Below are 21,097 nucleotides of genomic sequence, written 5' to 3' on the forward strand. Positions count from 1 at the left end.
GCGGAGTTGCCGGGGGTGTTATCCCGGTCTATCGAGTGCGCATGCGCGAGGCAACCCCCCCGGGATAGACCTAGCATTTTGATTGACAGCTGGGGGCAGCCTCGCTCGGGGCGGGGGGTGGTGGTCAGGTGTGTGTGCAGCATGCACACGCGTGTATGGGGCGTATAGCCAAGGTGTGTGCACATAGGCAAGTGTTTGTGTGGGAGGGAAGGTGCACGGAGGACAAGTGTGCATGGGGGGTGTGGGATGGTGCTCGCGTGGCAAAATTGTGCGTGTGCAGCAGGTCCCTGATCCCCGGCTCGCTCCCAGCACGACTGGCTTGCACGGCGGAGTGGGCAGACGGGGGTGGAAGTGCTGGGAAGGGCCCCGAGGCGCTGCCCAGCCCCGGGTGAGGCTTGCTCGACGCTGCCTCTGCCCCTGGCAGCGCCTTTCGCCCCGTGCGCTCGCCCCCAGCGCCTTCGCTCCGCTCCCGGCCCGCTGCAGCCTGGATCGCGAGTGCCCGTGGCGGCGGTTCGAGGGCCTGTGCCCGTGGCGCCAGCCGGCGGCGGAGGAGCGGCAGGGCTGTTTGGCCGCCACGTGCAGGAGAGGCTCTTGGCCTGTGCCGGGTTCCTCGCCCTACCCTGCGCCAAGGGGAGCGACAAACCTCCAGCAGGGAAAACAAAAAAGCCCGTCGGAAATCCAGCAGGGTTGAGACGTCCGTCGCATCCCCCCGGGGCACTGCTAGCGAGAAAGCAGCACTCGTCAACGCTTCCCTCGGGCCTGCGGTCGCTGTTGTCACCCTCCAAGCTACAGATGTGAAACCAGCACAAAGAGGCTAAAATAGCAGCAGGGTCCGGATGTCCCGATGCCCAGACCGATGCTCTACACGCTAGGCCGTTCACGGGTTAAAAATCCGAGGATTGGAGAAGGAAAGACTGCAAATTGCAGGGCCTGCAGGTGGCCCCAGCTTGCACCTGCAAGAGGAACTGGGTAATTAGAGCTGTAATTGCTGTGCAAACGGATTGCTGCGCGCCACAATTACAGTTACTCGCTAGATGCGGCAGTGAAACCTAAATAAAGATGAGGACCCCATTGCGCTAAGCACGATGCAGACTTGCAGGGGCAGCTCCACGGCTCTGGGGAGTTCACAGCACCGACGAAGAGCAGGGGAGGGAAGCGAATTGGCCATAAAAGCAAGCTCGGGACGGAGCTGAGAACAGACCTAGCTCTCACAAGCCCCAAGCCACCTCCATGACCACTAAGCCACACTGCCTGCAGCATATGCCAAACCTTGGGGGACCTGCCCCGGGTAGTGAGACAATCGAGCCCCTGTTCTAGCAGGTGTGCTGTATGCTATGTCCTTGGACCAACACTCCTGTATGCTCCCTGCGCTTTTGGATGACTCAGGAGTGAGGGAGGCACGTGTCATTTGCGGGCGACCCAATTAGCTGGGTCAGAAAATGAGTCATCTGTTAATAAGCATTTACTAGGCAGTTTGCAGGGGGAAAACAAGGACCCGAATGAGTCATTTCTAGCCTTGCAGGATCCTTCGTGGCCCTGCGGAGAGGGCAGGGGCCATTACTGATGCTTGCAGCTGCCGTCAGCCTGATGGGAGTGTGGCTATATTTATTTCGGAGGCATTTCCAAGAAGATTCGGTAGGTGGTGGCCGTGGACTTTGCAGCCAGCCTCATCCAGCAGAAACAAGCCCATCCTCCCTAGGACGCTTGAGCATTGCAGACAGGAAGTGGTGGGAGGGAAGCAGCTGCTGCAAGTGTGGCTGTGTCAGGCTCTGGATCCTCAGAGGCCCGCTCCGGTGGAGTGTGTGATGACGGGCCTAGGTCCAGGAGCTCGGGTACTTTACTGGCTCCCTGAGTTGCGAGCCAGGATTTTTAAGCCTTTTTTTGGTTGGTTGCAACCCTGAATCCCTTCGCAGACTACTCTGCCTTTGCCCTCCCTCTCGTTTGCAGGTCGGTGCCGGTTTCTGACCATTTGGGGGGCCCAACCAGGAATGGACAAGTTCTTGGTCAAAAAGCCTTCCCTTGGCAGGAGCAAAGGAAAGCTGCTCGGGACCGCGGAGGAGACATGTGGACACCCAGACTGTGTGGGAGAAGAGAGCGGGGGAGAGAGGAAAAGGCCCCGGCCTGAAAATGCAGGCACAGATGGATCTTTGCCGCATTCCCCATGGCAGCACATCCAGGCCGAGGGGCTGAGCTGCGATTACAGGATCCTCTTTGGCCGAGCCGAGGCTGATGAGATTCTCCAGCAGCTGGAAAAGGAGGTGGAGTATTTTGAAGGTAACCAAAGTGACCAGGACCAGAGTCTCTTTTCTGTCTGTAGTTGCCACAACACCTGGTTTATCACTGACAGGGAGCGAGGAAGTCTTGAAACACTCAGGGCCCAAACCTACATGGGCTCTGGTCCCTGAATGGGTCTCTAGTGGCTTCAACAGGGCTCCATGTGGGAACAAAGATCCCTGCGGATAGATTTGTTTGCAAGGTCAGGCCCTGCACGCATAACAGCACATGTTTGCTCTGATTCAGTAAAGATGCAAGGGCTTAACTGTAGGTAGGTAGATTCCAGCAAGCCCCATCACGCCCCTAAGTGTTTGCAGGCGAAAGGGCTGGGGGTTGTGGGAAAGCTGTAATGTTACAGCTAGCCCCAGTGGGGCGGCCACTCCCCACCAACAGCAGGGAAGGAGGTGGAGAATCCCAGATCACTTTTCTTGTTCCAAGGAACCTAATTATAGATCTTGACTGTTCAAGACCTGACCGTTTCCTAAGCGAAGCTGTTCTGTTCTGGCCTTGCACTGCATCAGGGAAATCGTGCTCCATGAAGGGACCGATTGCTCCCCGCACTCAAGCCTGCTCCGAACTTCAGGACACCGCTTTTTCATTTTGTAGAAGGAAAGCCAGGCTGACTTTGACCTCTCCAAACTCTCCTTCAAACAGGTGATCTCACTAAAGTGCAGGTGTTTGGCAAGTGGCACATCATCCCACGGAAGCAGGTGACCTATGGAGACCCTGAGCTCACCTACACCTACTCAGGCGTTACCTTCTCACCCAAGCCCTGGATTCCCATTCTGCTCCAGATCAGAGACCGCGTCACCTTGGCCACTGGGCACGCTTTCAATTTCGTTCTGATTAACAGGTGCGTTTGGCTTAGAGGGAACCGAGCTTCTCTCCCTTCATATTACACCCTGAATGCCGGTTGTTTCACTGAGCGGACAACCTCCAGTGGTAATTTGCCACCTTGCTTGTTTCCACTAAATGGCATGTTATGGTCATGTAACATCCACATCAGTGCAAATGAATTGGTGGGGTACTTGAGAGCAAGACCTAAAGCTTTTTCCTTGGGTGTCCTATAAGAGGGGTGAATCCTGTTACTACTGATCCACTACATACCTGGACTCCCCCTAGACGGGCGCAGCCGGTAATAGCACAGTCACTGCAAAGTGAAAACAGCATTACTCAAACACAGCAGGCATTTGAGTAATTTTGGAGAGGACACAGATAGGTGAGGGGGATCCTGTCCCTGGCTGCTCATTTGAACATTAGCAGTCTGGGAAACACACCTTGTTTGAACCTGACAGTGCCAGGTTATGCCTTTGGCATGCAGTCACGTGGCATGTAAGCGGAATAGGTGGAAGAACTAAGTACTCTTCCCCAACAGGTACAAAGACGGGCGTGATCATATGGGGGAGCACCGTGATGACGAGCGAGAGCTGGTTCCACAGAGTCCCATTGCTTCTGTGTCCTTTGGGGCCTGCAGGGACTTCTTCTTCAGGCATGGAGCTTCCCGAGGGAAAAATGCCACGCGGCACATAGAGCCGGTGAAGCTGCAGCTCGCCCATGGCAGCTTGCTCATGATGAACTACCCCACCAACCTGTACTGGTACCACAGCCTGCCAACCCGCAAGAAAGTGCTGGCCCCAAGAATCAACCTGACCTTTCGGAAAGTGATGGCATCAGTCAAACGGTGAGGTGTTCGACAGCTGAATGCCTGCCCACTTGGCTTCGGAAATCAGGAGCTCTCTTCCCTTGCACAAGAGCTAATTAGCTTCTAATTCAGGCATGGCCTTCAATGCCGCATAGGCAGCAGGAGATGGGAACCTAGCTGAGGGGAAGGCTTTGTAACTAGAGCATATTTATGTTAGGGAAACAGGTGGAACAGCCCTCAGTTGTTTAGTATAAACCCTGTAAGCATTTGATCCAGGATGGCAAGATAATGTTCCCACAGTTAAGCACTGCATTAGCCCCCCTGGTGTACTGCTGCCATTCTTATTCAGGAAGGTTTATTGTTGAGCCCAGCTAAGAGTAGTCCCTCTCAGACGTCGTCTTGGATTGAAAAACGTCTCAAGTGTGTACACGGGTCTTCTAAACACAGCAAAGAGCCAGGAAATAAAGTAGTTCTCTGTGAGTCTGAAAGCTTATGCTTGGTCTCGCTTGTTTTTGTGTGCTCAATGAATGACTTGCATCTGTTTCAAATAAAACAAGATTCTTGTACGAGGAAAAGCTGACCTACTCTTTCGGTGACAATCCTTTTGACATAATATACATGTTATTGTTACTGTGGCCGAAGAGCAGCTTACTTGTAGGTAAGGTAGAGCACTTTTGTGGCCCTTTCACCGACGTTCTAAAAAGGCGGGAGTGTGGCACAGGGGATTCGTATGCCTAATTAAACCGAGACTTTGAATATGCCATCTTGTCATTTGTTTGTATTCCACCAATAAACAGGTGCCGAGGTGCTTGTATGCGTGTCAGTAGCGTAAGCACTTGCATTAGAAACAGAAAAGACATTGCTGATGACATTCTTGCTTGTGTTTTTTCATTTCAAGACACCACCACACATGACCAGTTCTATTTTCTATTAATTTGATTCCTTTATTGCTACTGTATAGACAGGTACAAAAATACCCTGAAGGGAAGATTCAATTTCAAAGCGCAGTGCAGTGGTTTGGATGCTAACATCATACCTCTTAATAATATGCACATTAAAACGAGAAAAGTCGAATTACAGAGCAGTCGTACCAGTCTGACCAGGGTAAGCAGAGGCCAGCTCATATTTCCGCAACTTTCCTTTTCCGGTCATAAGCGCCGACTCAACAGTTCTACTCCGAGGATCTAGAAAGCAATGTCACTGGCTGGCACCACCTGACACCCCACACCTACAACCAGAGGAAGCTCCTGTCCCTGGCACAGAGCCCTGCTGGCTTCCAAAGGCCAAAGCATGGGAGGCTAAGCCAGAAATGTGCCTGGTCTTGAGGGGTGACAAACACCCAAAACAGCCGATATGATGCTGCATGTTGTTTAACCCTTCTCAAGTTCAAACCCAAGACACCTAGTTCCTTGCGACCATAGCTAAGGATTGAATGTCTGTTCTCCCCTTGCTGCAAAGGAAGAAGCAACACTCTTAGCTTTACCCAACCCTCCTTCCTTCTGCCCTTGACAAAGCTGTCACTATCAATTCCCAGCCCAACAGCAGGGTGACACAATGAGCCCGACGATGCATGACAGCGACAAGTCTCATTCTCATCAAACAGGCACGGAGAAAAGAGGTGAATGGAAGGCAGAGCTGTGCAGGTGGAAATGGAAAACGTGACAGAAGCAGCTCTCAGCAACGTGTGGCTTTACACGGTTGCTGTGTTGCTGATCGATTCCAAGACCTGGAGTCCTCCCTGTGCGTGATACCCGACTCGCACGGCTGCATTATAAACAGAGCAGCTTGTCTGGCTGCTGTTCGACGAGCCAACTTAAACCCACTCAAGTCAGAGGAGTGAAAAACCTCTCAACAGATGCTGCTGGGTCAAGGTACTGCTGTCAGCTGGAGACACGCTGAAGTCCAGAAGTATCTTTTGCAGGGCAGCTGTAGCTGGATGCTTTCTTTGCTTGATGGGTTTTGCCTTGGCTGACAACCAGCGCTGCTCTGCAAAGCCCACTGTCTAGCATGAAGGAGTCTCACCCTCCATTCCACCTTCCTTGCTTTTGTAAGTCTTTCTCTTGAGGACGTTTTTTGGCATTTTGTATCCTTTTGGTTTAATTTTTTTACATAAATAGAAATAGGTTAAAAAAAAGTGCTACTGACAGGCCAGCACAGAAGTGGCAGGATTTTGGGCCTGATACGTTGAGATTTCTGAAGACTTCTTTATAGGTTGTAAGAGACTTTATGTTCCACTCTGCTATAACTTCAGCTAAGTGTCCTTAATGCCTTCAGATCCTACACGCTGTGGTGGCTGTTTCTGAGCCTCCTGCTGAAGAACTCCAAATGCACATGAACAACTTTGGGTAGTTGAGCAAGATGGGTCCATAATGTACAAAACTGCTGTAAAAGCCTTCCAGAGGCAGTCGCTCTTGGTTGACCATTCAGGCTGCACTTGATGCTGAAAGGGCCTAATTTGCATTTCAGACCCCATCTCACCAGTACAAAGACAGAGGAGAACTCTGAAACCCATGTACTTTACTGCGGTTTATAGAGAAACAGCCCAAAGGATTTTTTTTTTTTTGCCCCTACTGCCTATTCCTTTTTTGACGCACCAAAGAGCACAGAGAAGCCACAGACAGTTAATACAGTACTCCTCGAAAACAGCACTATCTAATGCAGTGACACCAGTCTCCTCAGACCTCGGTACTACTTTACCAGACTAGCAAGTGCAGTCATGCATACTCTACTTCACCAAGACACTCGGGTTGCTGCATATCCCAGATTCACAACTGCATCCAGTTCAAGCTCTGTGGGAGGTCAGAGGGCATACATTTGAGTGAGTGACAGGGAATGGCAGTATTTATCATTAAGGTGGGAACAGGTGACTGTAGGGGACCAATTAAAATATCCTTAACGTATTAGCACTAGAAGGCTTCAGCTAGTTGATTCTGCAAGCAATAATATCAGATTGTTTTAGTGACAGAAGAAACTGCAATAGCAATTGCTAACAGATGCTGCTCTCTCCTAACTTCACATACATTTTAAGGGAATGGAACAATAAATCAGTGTCTTCACCTAATAAACAACTCGGATTTTCCCTGAAAAATAAACTGCAGTTTACTTCGGCAGAAGTCCTTTTAGAATATACAAAGAACTGAAGAATTAGGAAAAGAACATACCACCAGGAAAGGGCTCTTTTAGATCATGCATTTTTTGTGGGCATGGATGAATTCTTTCGTTGCTTAGCCAGAGCTATTGAAAGAAACATGATTCAGTTCTTCATGTCACTTCAATAGACGCTCATTGGATTGTAACCCACGTGCAGCAGATTTGGACTGGAAATGTAACCATTTAAATAAGCTCAAGGCACTTTATTGTATTTTAAATCATTGCCTCTGATAAGAGCACTCGTATTAACTGCTCCTATGGATCACCTGCTTTGAAACCTCGGCAGTGAAATGTAATGGGGTTATACTAAGCAACTCCATATAAAAACGTATGTATAAGTCAGAATAGAAATGGGACCTTGGAGAGTCTCTGCTTGAAATCCCCTGTTTCGGACCCACGGGCAGAGAGAATGCTACCTAAACAGAATAAAGGCTTCTTTAACACAGACACACTTCTGACAGCACGACACACTAGAAGACCAACTTTGGGTAGCAGTATTCTGGTTCGTGACGCCAGCTCCCTGCAGAAGCCGGCCAGTGCCACGGGAGTGGAATGTTGGAGGGCTTGTCGTAGGGTTAGCTGCATACTGGACGGGCGGTGCAACGTACATCTGGTGAGAGCAGTTCCATCAGGTTTCAGCTGCCTCCAGCCACCCAAGTCATTCCTCAGCCCTGAGCTCTGGACATGGGTGTTGTGCTCTTGAGTGAACGCGCTCATAAAACAGCAGGTAAGCACTGGAGGAAAGGACCTCCTGCAGGCTCGCTTTGCGCACGGTGTCATCTGAAATCCACAACCACTGGTTACTAACCGAGAGAGGGCTCTTAGGAGAGGACGGAGAGCGGCGGTAGGTCACAAAGTGTCCTGAATGCATGTCTCCATGATGCACAACAACGGCCATCAGGCGGTAGAGGTATACTGCGGAACTGAACGGCAAATAAGAGAGGAAGGGGTCAGCAGCATGAGTGTCACAGACAGAACAGCAGAAAATCCCCAGGCTCTTTTTTTTAGCCACACAGCAAACAATTCATTATATGAATCACTTTGTAAGAGACAACTCTTATACCTTACTATCATGTTATCTCCTATCCCCCCAAATCTTCACTGCTTTGTTGTCAAAAATGCTTCCTTATCCTCCAGTTGAGAATGCAAAATCACTTGCTTTAAAGCTTCCATGGAAATGGTCCCTGGTATGTTCTTTACATATGTCTTAATAGTACCAAGAACTGGAAGAGTACTGGGAAAATATTTTAACAGGGAAAGTACTGGGCACGATCTTCCGAAGCATGAAGCCATGACAGCAGTAGCTGAAGTCATAGGGAGCTGCAAAATCTCAGTTCCTCCACAGCTCAGGCTTATTAAATACAAGTTCAAAACAAGTCTGTAAGACATATATAAGCATGTATGCAAAAGCCAAGAGAAAATAAAGGAGGGGGAAGGAAGTTGGCAGTGGGAGGTCAATGGCTCTATAATAAGTTGATTCCTTCATTCCTGATTTTTCGCTGTGGTAGTCACCAGAAAAACAAGCACAGCACTTGCAGTACTTGTTTCACTAGCTGAGGAGATATGTAGAGAGAACAACTGCCAAAAATCATCCACGTAGAAAAACAAAGGGATTTATGTGCCAATAAGATGGATACCTGATCTGAAAGGCATATTAAACATATGGATGATGGATCTGGAATGCATATTAAACTTTGCTGCTATAAGAGCATGATAAACATGGGACATAGGAAGCTGTAATATTCATAGGTTGAAGGTATGAGACAGCTACAAAAGTCTGACTTACCTGCAATCAGGGACAGAGGCAAGAGGGAAAGGTATGGGAGATGGCAGGAGTGAAGGAGAGCAGGCCCCATTCAGAAAGAGCGATTTTGTGCTACACGGCTGTTCCCCATCTGCCAAAGAGAGAACATAGCCAGTCTTTTAACATATCTGCCCCTACTTGTTAGTCTGATAAATACCACCATTCTCAGCAGGGCCTTCATTAGGGGGCCTGAAAGCCCTTCACCAACATTGATTAAAACTCGCACCTTCATGAGGTTGGAAGTAGACTATCCAAAGACAATGTTAACTGCTTACAGACTAGAGGAAGGTAAGCACCTACAGTAGCTGTGAAACGCTTCGCTCAGCTTGGGCTAGCAACTTTGAGTCAAGTAATTAGTTGAAGGCTTGGGACTACACACACCATAAGGATTAACCTCACAGTGTGATGCAGTCACGCTTCAAGGAGTGCAGGAACAGTTTGCTGAAGGTTGTGGAGATTTTCTCTTTTAGCAATTTTGGAGTTCCCTAGCACATGGTTCACGTGCCCAACATCTCTCCCTGGGTGTCCCCGCCTTCAAGCACCTTGTCAACAGTAACTTCTTTAAAAATTTGGATGCGGCGCTTGTCAGTATCAAAGCTATCAAGGTCTGGTTGGACCCAAGGCCATTATTCAAACACTGTATTTTGGACATTGTGAGTGGGCCCCCAAGACTCAATGGGATTTATTGCATGCCTACAGGCCTGTAAGATCAGGTTCTTTACCTCGGGCTGCTCTGTCATTGCTACCTTGTTCTGAAGCCTCCCATGAGGGCTGTAGGATCTGTCTGCACTAGCAGCTTAATTTGTTCCCTGACAGTGTTGGTTGTTACTTTTCATCAGGAAAACTTTGATAGACCCAAGTCCCATCTGCTCGAGAGTTCTGTTGTCTGCCCTGTCTATAGCCCATGAATCTTTCAAAAATTTTGGAAAGGGCAAGAACAAAGAATTTATAGTGTATAAGAACTGAACTGTAGACACAAGGAGGCAAGGGACTCTTGAGGCTGCTGAAAAGACATTCTTTAAAAAAAAAAAATCAAAGATAAAATACATTTTAGTTCATGACCCAAATGCTTCTTATTTTCAGATCAAATACCTGAGGCTCTCACAGCCAGTCCATCCTTTGTCTCAGAAGATGTCCCTGCAGAGTCCTGGTTTGGATCATGTTTACTTGACTTATGGATAGGGAGATGATATTTGTAGATGTCCATGATCAGGAACTCATTGAACTGCACATGTTCATGACGTTTCAGAGGTGTGCCTTGGTTTGACCAGCTCAGCCTTTGCAGATGGATACACAGACACTGAGGCAGCTTCAGGTTGTTTCCATAGAAATAAAAATTCAAAATCCATTTGAGAAAGGGAATAAATGACTGACTAACTTATTAACTAGAACTTGTAGGAAAGTACAAGAAAACGGATGGGGGACAAGTAACTAAAACATCTCTTCCTATCATCTCTGCATGTAAAGCCATTAGAAGAAACATCTTTGATACAAGATCTAAGGCCTGATAGTCAAAAGAGCGGTTTATAACACCAGCACCACTGCTTACTAGATAGGGCAATGGACACAATTAGTAGGCTTTTCCTACCAACATGAAAAGCCAACAAAAAAGACAACCATCTTCCTAAAAGGTTCAAGTATCAAATCCTGTGAAACTTTTCCAGAATAGACCAAATATTCTGTAGTCCATGGAAGTGAGTGCATCTATAGTTAGTGATACTCTGAGATAAAAAGAGCTACTGTTTTGTATATCCCGGTTTCACAGATGGAGTGAAATGAGCAAGCGCCATGGAAAGCAAAGTCACATACTTACAGTTATGACTACACTCTAAACAGACCATCTACTCTAGGGGAAGTGATGCATTCAGGGGTAACCCTGTCTTTGACAGTGAACTTATTATTGTACTACCATAACATGGAAGATATCTAGCCTTGGACCACACCACTGGGCTAAGAGTTGAATGAACACAGAATAAAAGTCTCTGCCCCAAACAGCAGGAAGTGGCTTTCTTCATCTATCCTGCCTGTCCACCCAAATTACCTGCAGGCAGAATGGCCTTAGGGTTTTTTAGCATTTTCTTAAGATCCCTGGGGTTGACGGACTGTTTCACAAGCAGGCTCTAAAGTAGAGATCGCGTCACTTATCACTGAAATGCAGGATCTCAAGGGATCACTGGTGAAACTACAGAGACATAATGAGCCAGCGCTGAGCCAAGCACCCACTTAAGTGCTTTACTGAATGGGGGGGACTTCTCCTGTTTTTAGAAGTTAAGCATATGCTCATGTGCTTTGCTGAAATAAGGCTTACAAATAAGGAGCTCATTTTGGAAGGCAAAAATACCCTGGAAAGTTCTTAGAGCTCACCACTGAAAACTGGGTCTCAAACTGACCAAAAAGAAAAATCACTGCTGAACAAGCTTAAAAAAGGCCAACTGTCCAGATCAACTTGTCTTACCTTGCCTAGCTTTAACTGTTTAACAAATGTTGTCTTCTGGTTTTCTATAGTTTGCCCATTCCGTATCCCTTCTGCCTGAATCTGAAATCAAAGGAACTAAGATTATAGCCATTTAATTACCTGCAGTATTGGATTACACAAACTAATGCTGGGGGAGGGGGAGGCGTGTTGCACACTGCAACAATGGTGATTCCATTTCTGGGATGGTGCTCAGTTCATTGTTTAGATCAAACCATTTCCCAGTTATTTGTAACTCTAAAATGGCAGGGATATACCGCTTCATGGAAATTACAAAGCAAAATTGATAAGAAATGTTATGAATTACAAACATATCTAGAAAAAGCTGATGAGCACAAAGGTTCTATGTTCAAGTCTAACCCTTTGCCCATTCTCTCTCTTATTTTAGACAAGTGACTTTTGTTCTCCATGTGACAATAAAGTTACAAGGTACTTGTAAAACAGTGTTTAAAAATCAGATCTAAACACCCCACACAGGATATTGTCAATATTAAAAAAAAATGCCAAGTGTGTTACAATCTACTGCTAAATTAAGCCTCATAACATATTACCCCATTTTAGAAAGGAAAAGAAAAAGAAGATTTGAGCAGTTTGCCATAAATCATGCAGCTGGTCAGGGGCAAAGGAAGAAAGACAACTTTGGAGTCCTGAATCTCAGTCACCTGCCCTAGAAACTGAGCTGTGGAGAGTACAAGTACGTACTTTAGTGCAATTATCACACACAACGTCCCTCACTGATTCAGAGGAGATGAAATGATGGAGGCAGTGGTCCAGTGTCAAAGGGCGACCCTTGATTCAAAGAAAAAAAATACTTCTGTTGACTGTATAATGTACACTGTTAAATTCTGGTAAATGATTTTGTGTCATCAGTGTCAGGGGAATGAACGCATTCAGGGGTAACCGTGGCCCACCCACAAAGCTTGAGAGCAGGAGACAGACACAAAGCTGTGGGAAAGTTGCTGAAGGGATCTTAAGGCATCTTAAATTCAGACACGGGCAGAGTCTAGAATAAAGCTTTGGCATAAGGCAGCCTACAGTACAGAAGGGATCGTGCCTCAGTAGGAGATGCTCACCCACATGGCTGCTGGAATACTCAGCGAAAGGCTGTCAAATGTGTCATACCTCACAGGACTCTGAAAAAAAGCATTTCACAGATCCTAGGGTTAAGGTCAACCTTCAGGCTATGGGAACCTGAGCTCTCTCCACTCCCATGGCTGTTGAGCTCACTAGGGACACCCTAAATGAATAACATTGAATCTGGCTTTGTGTTTCTAATTGCAACACAACTTCAAAAAAAAAATCACAGTTCTAATAAAACTGTCTTCCAGTTAGTTACTGCCAAAAGAGAGCTTGGGATTTTCTTTGTAAATATCTGAGATTTTCCCCATAGGAGCAGCAAGAATTTTATCCAAATTGCATCTGGTACCAGCTCCTCTCTACCCACCAGCATTTAGAGCCAAGGACTGCATTTAATTCACTAAATTTGACAGGTGGATTTGGCAGTAAAGGAAGGCACAATCTGTCTGCCTATACACGTGCTCACTGATGTTCTAATTAAAATGCATTGCAGCAGACTCGATTAATTAAGTCTGTGCATTCTAATTTGAATGCTGCAGTGTTGCCACAGCCTCATGGGTATTAAACCCCCCCAGTGTTTAAAAAAGGCTGCTAGGCACTTTAACTTTAGTGCCCTGTGGCCATTTTTAAATCCATGGGGACTTAATAGATGTGAAAGTGAGATGTTTTCAGTAGAACAGATGGCCAGGAACCACTCTAATTACCGCCCCCCCAGCATGTATACTGGCAGCCTCTAATTCTAAAAAAATAGTACCGGTACTACCACATCTTTAAAAATATGTTCACAGGTACCAGCCTAAGGCTAAGACTGATTTTAAGTTACAAGATAGTTACTACAGTAGGATAACATGGGGTCACTGTTTAGTTTTTTCATTAGCATTGTCACTAGGTATTTCTACATCACCAATGTTGTACTACGCCAGAGGCAGGCAACTCCCAGCATGTGTGCCAGCTGGGCAAGCAAAAGCATTTTACCTGGCACGCACGCCTCAGGGCAGACAGCGGGGAAGAGATTGGGGCTGCATTGCCACAACAAGGGATCAGGTCCCTCACAGCTCCCCCATAATTCACCTCTGGCACACCAACATCTCGTAAGTTGAGGTTGCAGGTGTTTTTACCACTCTGCCCAAAAACACTGCCGACCCCTGTACTAGACACTTGACAGTCATGTCCTCAACCCGATGAATTTAAAATCTCAAACCCTCATCCTACATGTTTCTGAAGCCTAAATTAACTATTTGAAAAAAACAACTTAGGTCAGGATGGAAATATCACAACAAAATCATGTCCTAAATGACCCAGTCTTCCCTTTGTATTTGTTTAGAACAGGATACATGCATTTGTACCTGGTGTTCACAGTGTTTGCAAACCATGTTACTGGTCAGTCTCCCATGGAAAGGATGCTGAGATTTCCAGTGACTTGCCATAGGGGGAAGTGATCCTAAAATACAAAGTTACAGTGGTCTTTAATGCTTAATACAGCCATGATCATAAGGGATCTTACATGAATTTTTTTCAGTGGTAAAAAACACCGTTTTAAAGACACTTTTTATACACTACTTTTTAAAGACAACTTTTATCCCATTGACAACTTTTTAATTAATATTATCTTTAACAATATTTACAGATGCACTGGCAGTTAAGAGAAGCACAGATCAATAATATTATTTCAGTAAGCAAAACAATTGTTGTCATACCTATAAGTAAATATGCACGATTCACATTCTTAAAGGAGAAAATGTTACCTTTTGTTCTGCAGCTAATTTGCTTTTGGGTTGTTTCTGGCTGCTACAGAGAGGAGAAAAAACTACTTTAATAAATTCCACTTCACAGAGCACAAAGTCTTGAGTCTATCCCCCTCTGTATTCCTGACGTGGTATCCTGAGATATTTAAGTTTAAAGGTGTGTGTTTTTAGAATCTTGCAATTTGGAAACTGAAAAGCAACATATTTCAAACTGATAAAAGAAATGTTTTTTTAATATAGTGTATGATTAACTTCCAGAACTATCTGCAAAATGCTACTGGGATCAAGGAATTAACAGAATTAATAAAAGCTTCATGGATAGAACATTCATAGTATTTTACAGAGGACAGAAATGTATGCGGCATGTAAACCTGTACATTCGGGAGAAGCTGACCAACGATTATTAAGGGTTAAGAAGACATCCCTTTTCAATGGGTTATTCCATAACTGTCTGTTATGTCATCTCTCTAAGACCTTTTCCAGGCATCTTGTACTGGCAACTATTACAGACAGAATGCCTAATTAAATGGATTACTGGGCTTGGATTCTTTAACGAAAGGTGCTACAGCCCCGGTGCTGTCAGATCTGAGCCCCCTCCTAGCACAGAACACCAATGTACTAGCATATTATATTGCTTCCAAACCTCCTTCTGTTCTGTTCTTTGCTATTTCTAGTTACTCATTTTTTCCCAACACAAAAGACCAGCATTTAGAGATGAAAGAATCATAGCTCTAGTACCTTTACTAGCTAACCAGGAACCTCAGACTCTAAACATGCTCTATCAGATATACCTGCAAACACCAAGTGACAAGGAAATTACATTTTTAAAAGGCTTACTTCTAGCGAATGCACATCAAACAGGTGTGTGACCCGTGGCCGGCGATCCCGCTCATCCTCCAAGGAAGACGTGAGGACATGGAACAGCTCATGAGCATCCTATCAAATGGGGGCATCAAACTTAGACAAAACCAAGCTAAAACACTGACAAACGTACTGAGAGTGTGTGAGCACATCAGAGCCCACCATTCCAAAATGAAGGGTGAAAGGGAATGTTACACAAATCTTACTATCTTAGCTGGATGCTGCGCATTTAACAACAACAACAATCATCATCATTGCCACTTATGCATGTGCTATGTTTTCCCCACAACCTTTTCTGTAAAGCGAAGACCGCAACAATGGACACCAAATTTTAAAAACGTATTTGTGGCTGTAGAAAATCACAAGTGCAGAGGAGGGTAAAACCCATAAAGACCCCAAATCCTCCTTTCCAGCGAAAGTAGTGGTAAAACTGATGGACAGTCCTTCTATTACAGCAGAACTAAACTGTGTCATTTGGTTGAAGCATAAAATAACCAAGGATATTTTATGGAAGAGGCAACTGAACTATTTACCAGCCAACTGTACAGACCGAGGAACTCAAAGCAGGCTCCAAGAGCTAGAAGCCCTATAAGCTCCCATTTAAAAACAGAGCAAGGGATTTTAATCAAGCCCCACTGATTTCAAGGGGTTAAGAATTTTACTCCTAAAATCTTCTCACTATTGGCATAGTCACACCAAATGCTGAAGCTGTGAAGTATGAGATTCTGAACTGTGTATTGATTGATTCCATGACAAATCTTTAAAGTAAACTGAAGATACCATGGAATTATCACACTGCTGCTTCTCTTCACTTACTAAAGAAAGATTTTCACCACACTGAAGAGGATTCAGATTTGACAGCCAGATCTATAAATATCAGCACTTATGTAAGTCATCTATTACTCGCTCTGAACAATAAGGTACACTTTGTAATTTATTTAAATGTTGTAATTACCTGTTCTTCAAAGGAAGAAATCTGCCACCTGTACATCCTTAACACTTCTAATAAGCAGCTTGCGTCCAAAACATCATCTTCTGTGACCTCTTGGCAGGATAAGGCTGGAGAGATCGCATTCAAAATGTTAAATGGAGCAAGTAAGCGGGGTTTGATCAAAAACCGATATTACAAGCCCCATAAAACCTGAAATGCCCTATTTTTACAGAAGGTTTCTGGTGAAAAGATAAACTGCAAGTGAATAGCTAGAGTTATTTTTGTGTGTCACTAGAGCACCAATATTAAAATAAAAAGCCACCTTATGGTTGGTAATAAATCTGCATGTGTCACTGCATTTATTACTTTAATACAAGGCAATATCCGGAGGCACCAAAAAACTTATGTGGAGTTTCCAATAGAAGAAAGGCCCACAAAAAGAGTGAGGCACAACCTATTCATCCTTACATATTTTTGAGGACTTAACGTGCCTAATAAGCCTGGCACAGAGGCTAATTGCATCCTGGGTGCAGGGCTGGACTTACAGACTTTATTTTAATCAAAATCAATTAAGTGAGTCCCAATATATTTCAATAATTGTTCTCTCTTTTTTGGGGTCAAATAATGAATCTGGAAACCGTTTGGATGTAATTCTAATAAATCAGATTTCTTTCCAACAAAATTCTAAGTGTGACGGCTGTTTTAAGACACCTTTGCAGTATTAGGGTTTGACTACCTCGCACTAGTATTCTCCTTCATTTCTAGAAAACAGGATCATATTCGGTTTCTTTTCTGTCTTGTTAACATAAACTAACCCCTGAAAGTTTAGCAGCCTAATACCTTTCAGGAGATGCAGCAAGGTAAGGGACAAATATCGGTGCTCTGATGGTTCAGTCTGGTCTGTCTTGTACTGGGATGTAAATTCCTCCAACCACTTGATGAAAGATGGACATGCTGACAAGCCCTGCAGCAAGGAGTTCATGAAACAGGTGTTTCCTAGGTTGAGAAGGCCAGGCACAAGCCCTGCAAATATGCATTAACAGCTTACAATCCATAGTCTAGAACAGTCTTATTCACACTGTTTTCTACTGGAAGAGATATGCTGCAGGATTTAAAGCACCCAGCTTTTGTCTGAGACTTTACAATAGTGGCTCTGTTTAAGGAAATGGGACGCTGTAGTACAAAGCATGCCATTTTTTTTTATTTATTTATTCATTCAATTTATATGCCACAAATGCTCAGGGCAGTTTACAGTAAGAGAGCAAAATACTATATAAAAGAAGAAAACAAAGAACAAAATGCAACAAATGCTCAGGGCAGTTTACAATAAGAGAAAAGAATAATATATAAAACAGGAGAACAAACATGAGAGAACAAAACAACAAGGAAAACAAAACAACTTAAAAGGCAACTAGATGATGAACTTAAACAGAAGCTCCCTAAGCAGTCCAGCTTTGATCTGTAGGAAACAGGTGGCTGGGAAAACATTTTAAAAACTCAACAATATTCTTCAGCAGACTGCTGAAGGCTATTTTTAAATAACCTATATGAAGCAGGACTCCAGAATTATTTGCAAAAGACCAAATTAATTAAGAACTGCACTGTCTTTTCTAGCCAACCCGTGATGGGTAGACTCTGCAATGGTGAAGCCCTTTATTTTGTAAGGAAGCCCACACAAGCCAACCTCCGTTAAACTTTTGCGGATACACGAAAGTCTAATGCCTGCTTTCAAAAATCTGATACAACCAGCCCAACAACTGATCATATCTCCACGGAAAACAAATGTTTCTTGATACAATACAAATTCATTCTGACACGGTTCTAAACATCAGAGGGGCACTGGCCAACATTTATACCTGCTCAACAAAAAGGTTTTGATCACAACAAACAACCTGGATGAGCCAGATCTTTGTCTAACAGCAGAAGTCTTGGCTCCGAGGACATTTAACCCCACCCGCACAGGAATGTTCAGAAACATTTTCTCAGCCTTTTCTAGAAAACCTAGAAGTTGACTCAGGGACCTTTCCATTCATCAGTACAGGCCATCCTAGAAATGCACAACTTTTTGCCTTCCTCTGTAGTACCAGGGGCGACCCTTTACCAAGGACCTCTCGAGCATATATTGACAACCTTTTATAGAAACAAGACTTGGCTGCTGCGGGTCCCCGGCTTTACCTGCGGCAGGTTCAGGTGCTAGGTCTATGTTAGATCAAGGGTGGGGAACAATACAGACCGCAGGCTGACTACCTGCAGGCAGGCGGCTGCGAACGCATGGGATCCGCCCCAGGGGCAGCTGTCAGATGTGGCCACTGCATGGGGCGGGGCGGGCAGGGCTGTCTGCCTACGGTTATGTGCGCTGCGGGGTGGGCCGGCAGAAGGGACCGTTCTGCCCAGCACTGATGCAGCAGCAGCAGCTGGAGACCTGGGCGGACGCCCCGATCCCCACCTGAAATCCACCGGCTTCACCCACAGCCCCTCCCGGCTGCCGGCATAAACCACGGGGGCAGCCAGGTCGGGGTGGGGATCAGGGCCCTCAACTCCGGGAGCTCGGGTGGGCGTGGAGGGGGGCTCGGCTCACCCGAACCCCTCCTCAAAACAGCCCCAACCACTGCCCACCTCCTGACTTGGGCACGGGCTGGGGTCGCTGCACCCCTGGAGCTCGCCAGGACACTGCCCACCTTTCCTGCGCTTCTTCCTGTCGCCGATGGGCCCCCAGAGAACGTAGATCCCGGCCGCCAGTGCAGCCGCGACGCCGCCGATCACGCCCCAGTTCTTCATCGCTTTGCACCTGCCGAGACACGGGCCGAGAAGGGGGGTCTGCGCCTGCCCCTGCCCTCGGGGGCGGGGGCAGAGGTCAAGGGCGGCTGCTCTGCCCCGCAATCCCAGGCTTGGGGAGACACCCCCCACTAACAGCGGGGTCCTGCCCTGCCTGAGCCCCCCCGAGCTGTCCCTGGGGGGCGTATTCCCAGCCCCTCCCCCACCTGAGGGCGACCCCGGCCCGCAGCAGCCTCCGCACCGCCCTGCCCGGCCCCGCGGCGCCCAGCGCGACCAGCATTCCCCGGCCGGGCCTAGCGAGGCGGAACCCAACTCCCCGCGGGCGCGGGGCGCGGGGCGCGGGGGGGACCACAGGCAGGGACGGACCGGAAGTGGCGCGGCCCGGGCTGGTTAGCGCACGGACCGCCCCTAGCAACGGCAGCGCGCGGTTGCTAAGGACCCCGGGGGGGGGGGGAAGTATCGCGAGAGCGTGGCACCACTGCAGCCCACGGTGTGGGGAGCGAGCGTCAGGTCTTACCCTCGCGTGGGGGAGAGGAGGTGCCATGAGGCCTGCTGTGCTTCTGGGCCTCCCCGGCCTGCAGACCTGTGCTTTTGGTGTGGCTGCCTCAGAGTGCACGGGGGTGCCGCAGGGTCTCCATGGAGCAGCTTTGATCAATGCACGGGACCCCAAAAAGCAGAGAATCGATTAAAAGGTTGCCAGCCAACATGAAAGATGGATTCTCCTTTCAAAGACTTAAAACGTGGGGAACTTTCCCCCTGGCAGGCTGCTATGGAGTCACACCCCCCCACACACCTCAACAGTTACAAACGGGGCCTGGTACAAAGCAGGCTGAAAACCGCTGGCCCCATGATCTCGGGAGAAAGAAGTTGCGCCTGCCAAGACCTGCTCTCAGTCCTGTTCAGGCTTGGCTACGCGCACTGTTTGTAGTCAGAGCTGGATGCTCGCTCCCCCCTTCCCCGCCCTCGGGTGATTCCTCGCCGGCTCCGTTCGGCAGCTTCGTGTCTCCCATTCTTTCTGCCAGCAGGGAGCCAAAGGCGGCTGACCCCGGTGGTGTGGTCGACGGCGCGGTAAAGGACAAAAAACCGTGTCTCGGATGAGGGTCCAGGTTCGTGTAGCGAGTGACTTTCATACCTGCTGCCCACTGCTTTCCTCCTGATGTAAGGGGGTGCAATGCCAGATAGTGCGTGTAGGCGGGGAACCAGGGTGAGTTTTAGCCTGTTACGACCCTGTGTGTATTGAGGGTGGTGGCAACGTGCGTACAGGCAGTCCTCAACTTACGGCGTTCCGAGTTACAACGTTTCTCACTTACAGCAGTTATAAACCAACACCCTGTTTCAACTTTCTGATGTCAGTTTCAACTTGCAGCCCTTGATCCGATGCGACGCCACGCCAGCGAACAGGTTCACTGTGTTGCTCATCTCCCTGGAGAGCGTCTGTCCAAACTTGCTTGGACGCTTTAAGAAAGTAGACGAGACTTCAGAAAAACCTGCAGCCAAGACTCCTGAGAAGACTCCAGCCAAGAACCCTTCAAAAAGTCTAGCGAAGCCACCTCAAAGAAGTCCTTCCAAATCAATATGATTGCTATTTATGATATAAATACATTAATGTAGCTATATTACTCATCTATAATTGATTGAGTACAAAATTCTGGGGTATTTTTGGTGAAAATAGGGTATTAGGCCTTCATTCAGGAACCAATCCCCCATTTATGACATTGTTTCTTATGAGAAAATTGGTTCCAAATTACAATGTTTCAACTTAGGACCTGGTTTTCAGGAATCAATTGTGTCGTAATTTCGAGGACTGCCTGTACTGTGACTTGAGCATCCCCGAGTGATGCAGGTCTATTCAGCCACAGAGAAATGAAGTGTTAAGGCAGTAGTGCATAAGGTGGATGGATGCTGCCCATACTGACATTGTGGGCAGTGAGAGATGAGTTTCCCCAGCCTAACTGAGTTTTCCTCTAAAACCCTTGTGAACCCAGAGGTGGCATTTCTACCTAGTATCATGGCAGACCACCCCAGTGATGTAAGGAGGAGAGGCAGGATCCAGCCCTGTCTCCCAGACCCTCACCAGAGCAATTTGAGGCTGAGGAGGCAGTGTCTGTGCCTGCCTCTGGACTCAGGGGCAGCCGCTCTGCCTCCACAATCCCAGGCTTGGGGCAGGGAGAGATGTCTGCATTGCTGCAGCTGGCCATGGGTCAGGTGCAGCCCTTCTGCTGGTGATGACCATTGCTTTTGGGAACTGCCTTCTGGTGAGGGTCCAGGAGATAGGCAGGACCCTGCATCCCCTGCCATGATACTAGGTAGAGCCATCACCTCTGGGCTCATGAGGGAAATTTGAGAGTAAAAATTATCTAGAGTG

General features: G+C 47.0%; 2 protein-coding genes across 2 annotated transcripts; one reads left to right on the top strand and one right to left on the bottom strand.

The window, feature by feature from the left end:
- Positions 1 to 156: 156 nt before the first annotated feature.
- On the top strand, positions 157 to 4,409 carry ALKBH2 (alkB homolog 2, alpha-ketoglutarate dependent dioxygenase). Its single transcript, XM_090063182.1, has 4 exons — positions 157 to 173; positions 1,948 to 2,274; positions 2,929 to 3,127; positions 3,650 to 4,409. The coding sequence occupies exons 2-4, from the start codon at positions 1,989 to 1,991 to the stop codon at positions 3,957 to 3,959; spliced, it is 795 nt and encodes a 264-aa protein (XP_089919308.1). The 5' UTR covers positions 157 to 173; positions 1,948 to 1,988; the 3' UTR covers positions 3,960 to 4,409.
- A 436-nt stretch (positions 4,410 to 4,845) lies between these two features.
- On the bottom strand, positions 4,846 to 19,055 carry USP30 (ubiquitin specific peptidase 30). Its single transcript, XM_090063152.1, has 13 exons — positions 18,939 to 19,055; positions 18,636 to 18,745; positions 16,798 to 16,980; positions 15,982 to 16,085; positions 15,003 to 15,101; positions 14,166 to 14,208; positions 13,767 to 13,861; positions 12,417 to 12,476; positions 12,046 to 12,132; positions 11,326 to 11,406; positions 9,963 to 10,179; positions 8,853 to 8,961; positions 4,846 to 7,989 (listed from the first exon to the last, which is right to left on the bottom strand). The coding sequence occupies exons 1-13, from the start codon at positions 19,010 to 19,012 to the stop codon at positions 7,725 to 7,727; spliced, it is 1,527 nt and encodes a 508-aa protein (XP_089919278.1). The 5' UTR covers positions 19,013 to 19,055; the 3' UTR covers positions 4,846 to 7,724.
- Positions 19,056 to 21,097: the final 2,042 nt, after the last annotated feature.

This window comes from Crocodylus siamensis, chromosome 9 (genome assembly GCF_052110815.1).
Source record: "Crocodylus siamensis isolate JL-2025a chromosome 9, ASM5211081v1, whole genome shotgun sequence".
Lineage (NCBI taxonomy): Eukaryota > Metazoa > Chordata > Crocodylia > Crocodylidae > Crocodylus > Crocodylus siamensis.

Excerpts from the sequence above, each read along its gene's own strand:
- ALKBH2 (XM_090063182.1), top strand. The coding sequence starts at position 1,989 with ATGGACAAGTTCTTGGTCAAAAAGCCTTCCCTTGGCAGGAGCAAAGGA. Across the intron at positions 2,275-2,928 it reads GGAGGTGGAGTATTTTGAAG|GTGATCTCACTAAAGTGCAG; the intron begins GTAACCAAAGTG and ends TCCTTCAAACAG. Across the intron at positions 3,128-3,649 it reads AATTTCGTTCTGATTAACAG|GTACAAAGACGGGCGTGATC; the intron begins GTGCGTTTGGCT and ends CTTCCCCAACAG.
- USP30 (XM_090063152.1), bottom strand. The coding sequence starts at position 19,012 with ATGCTGGTCGCGCTGGGCGCCGCGGGGCCGGGCAGGGCGGTGCGGAGG. Across the intron at positions 12,133-12,416 it reads GTATTCCAGCAGCCATGTGG|GGTCGCCCTTTGACACTGGA; the intron begins GTGAGCATCTCC and ends CTTTGAATCAAG. Across the intron at positions 8,962-9,962 it reads ACTGGCTGTGAGAGCCTCAG|ATGGGGAACAGCCGTGTAGC; the intron begins GTATTTGATCTG and ends TCTCTTTGGCAG.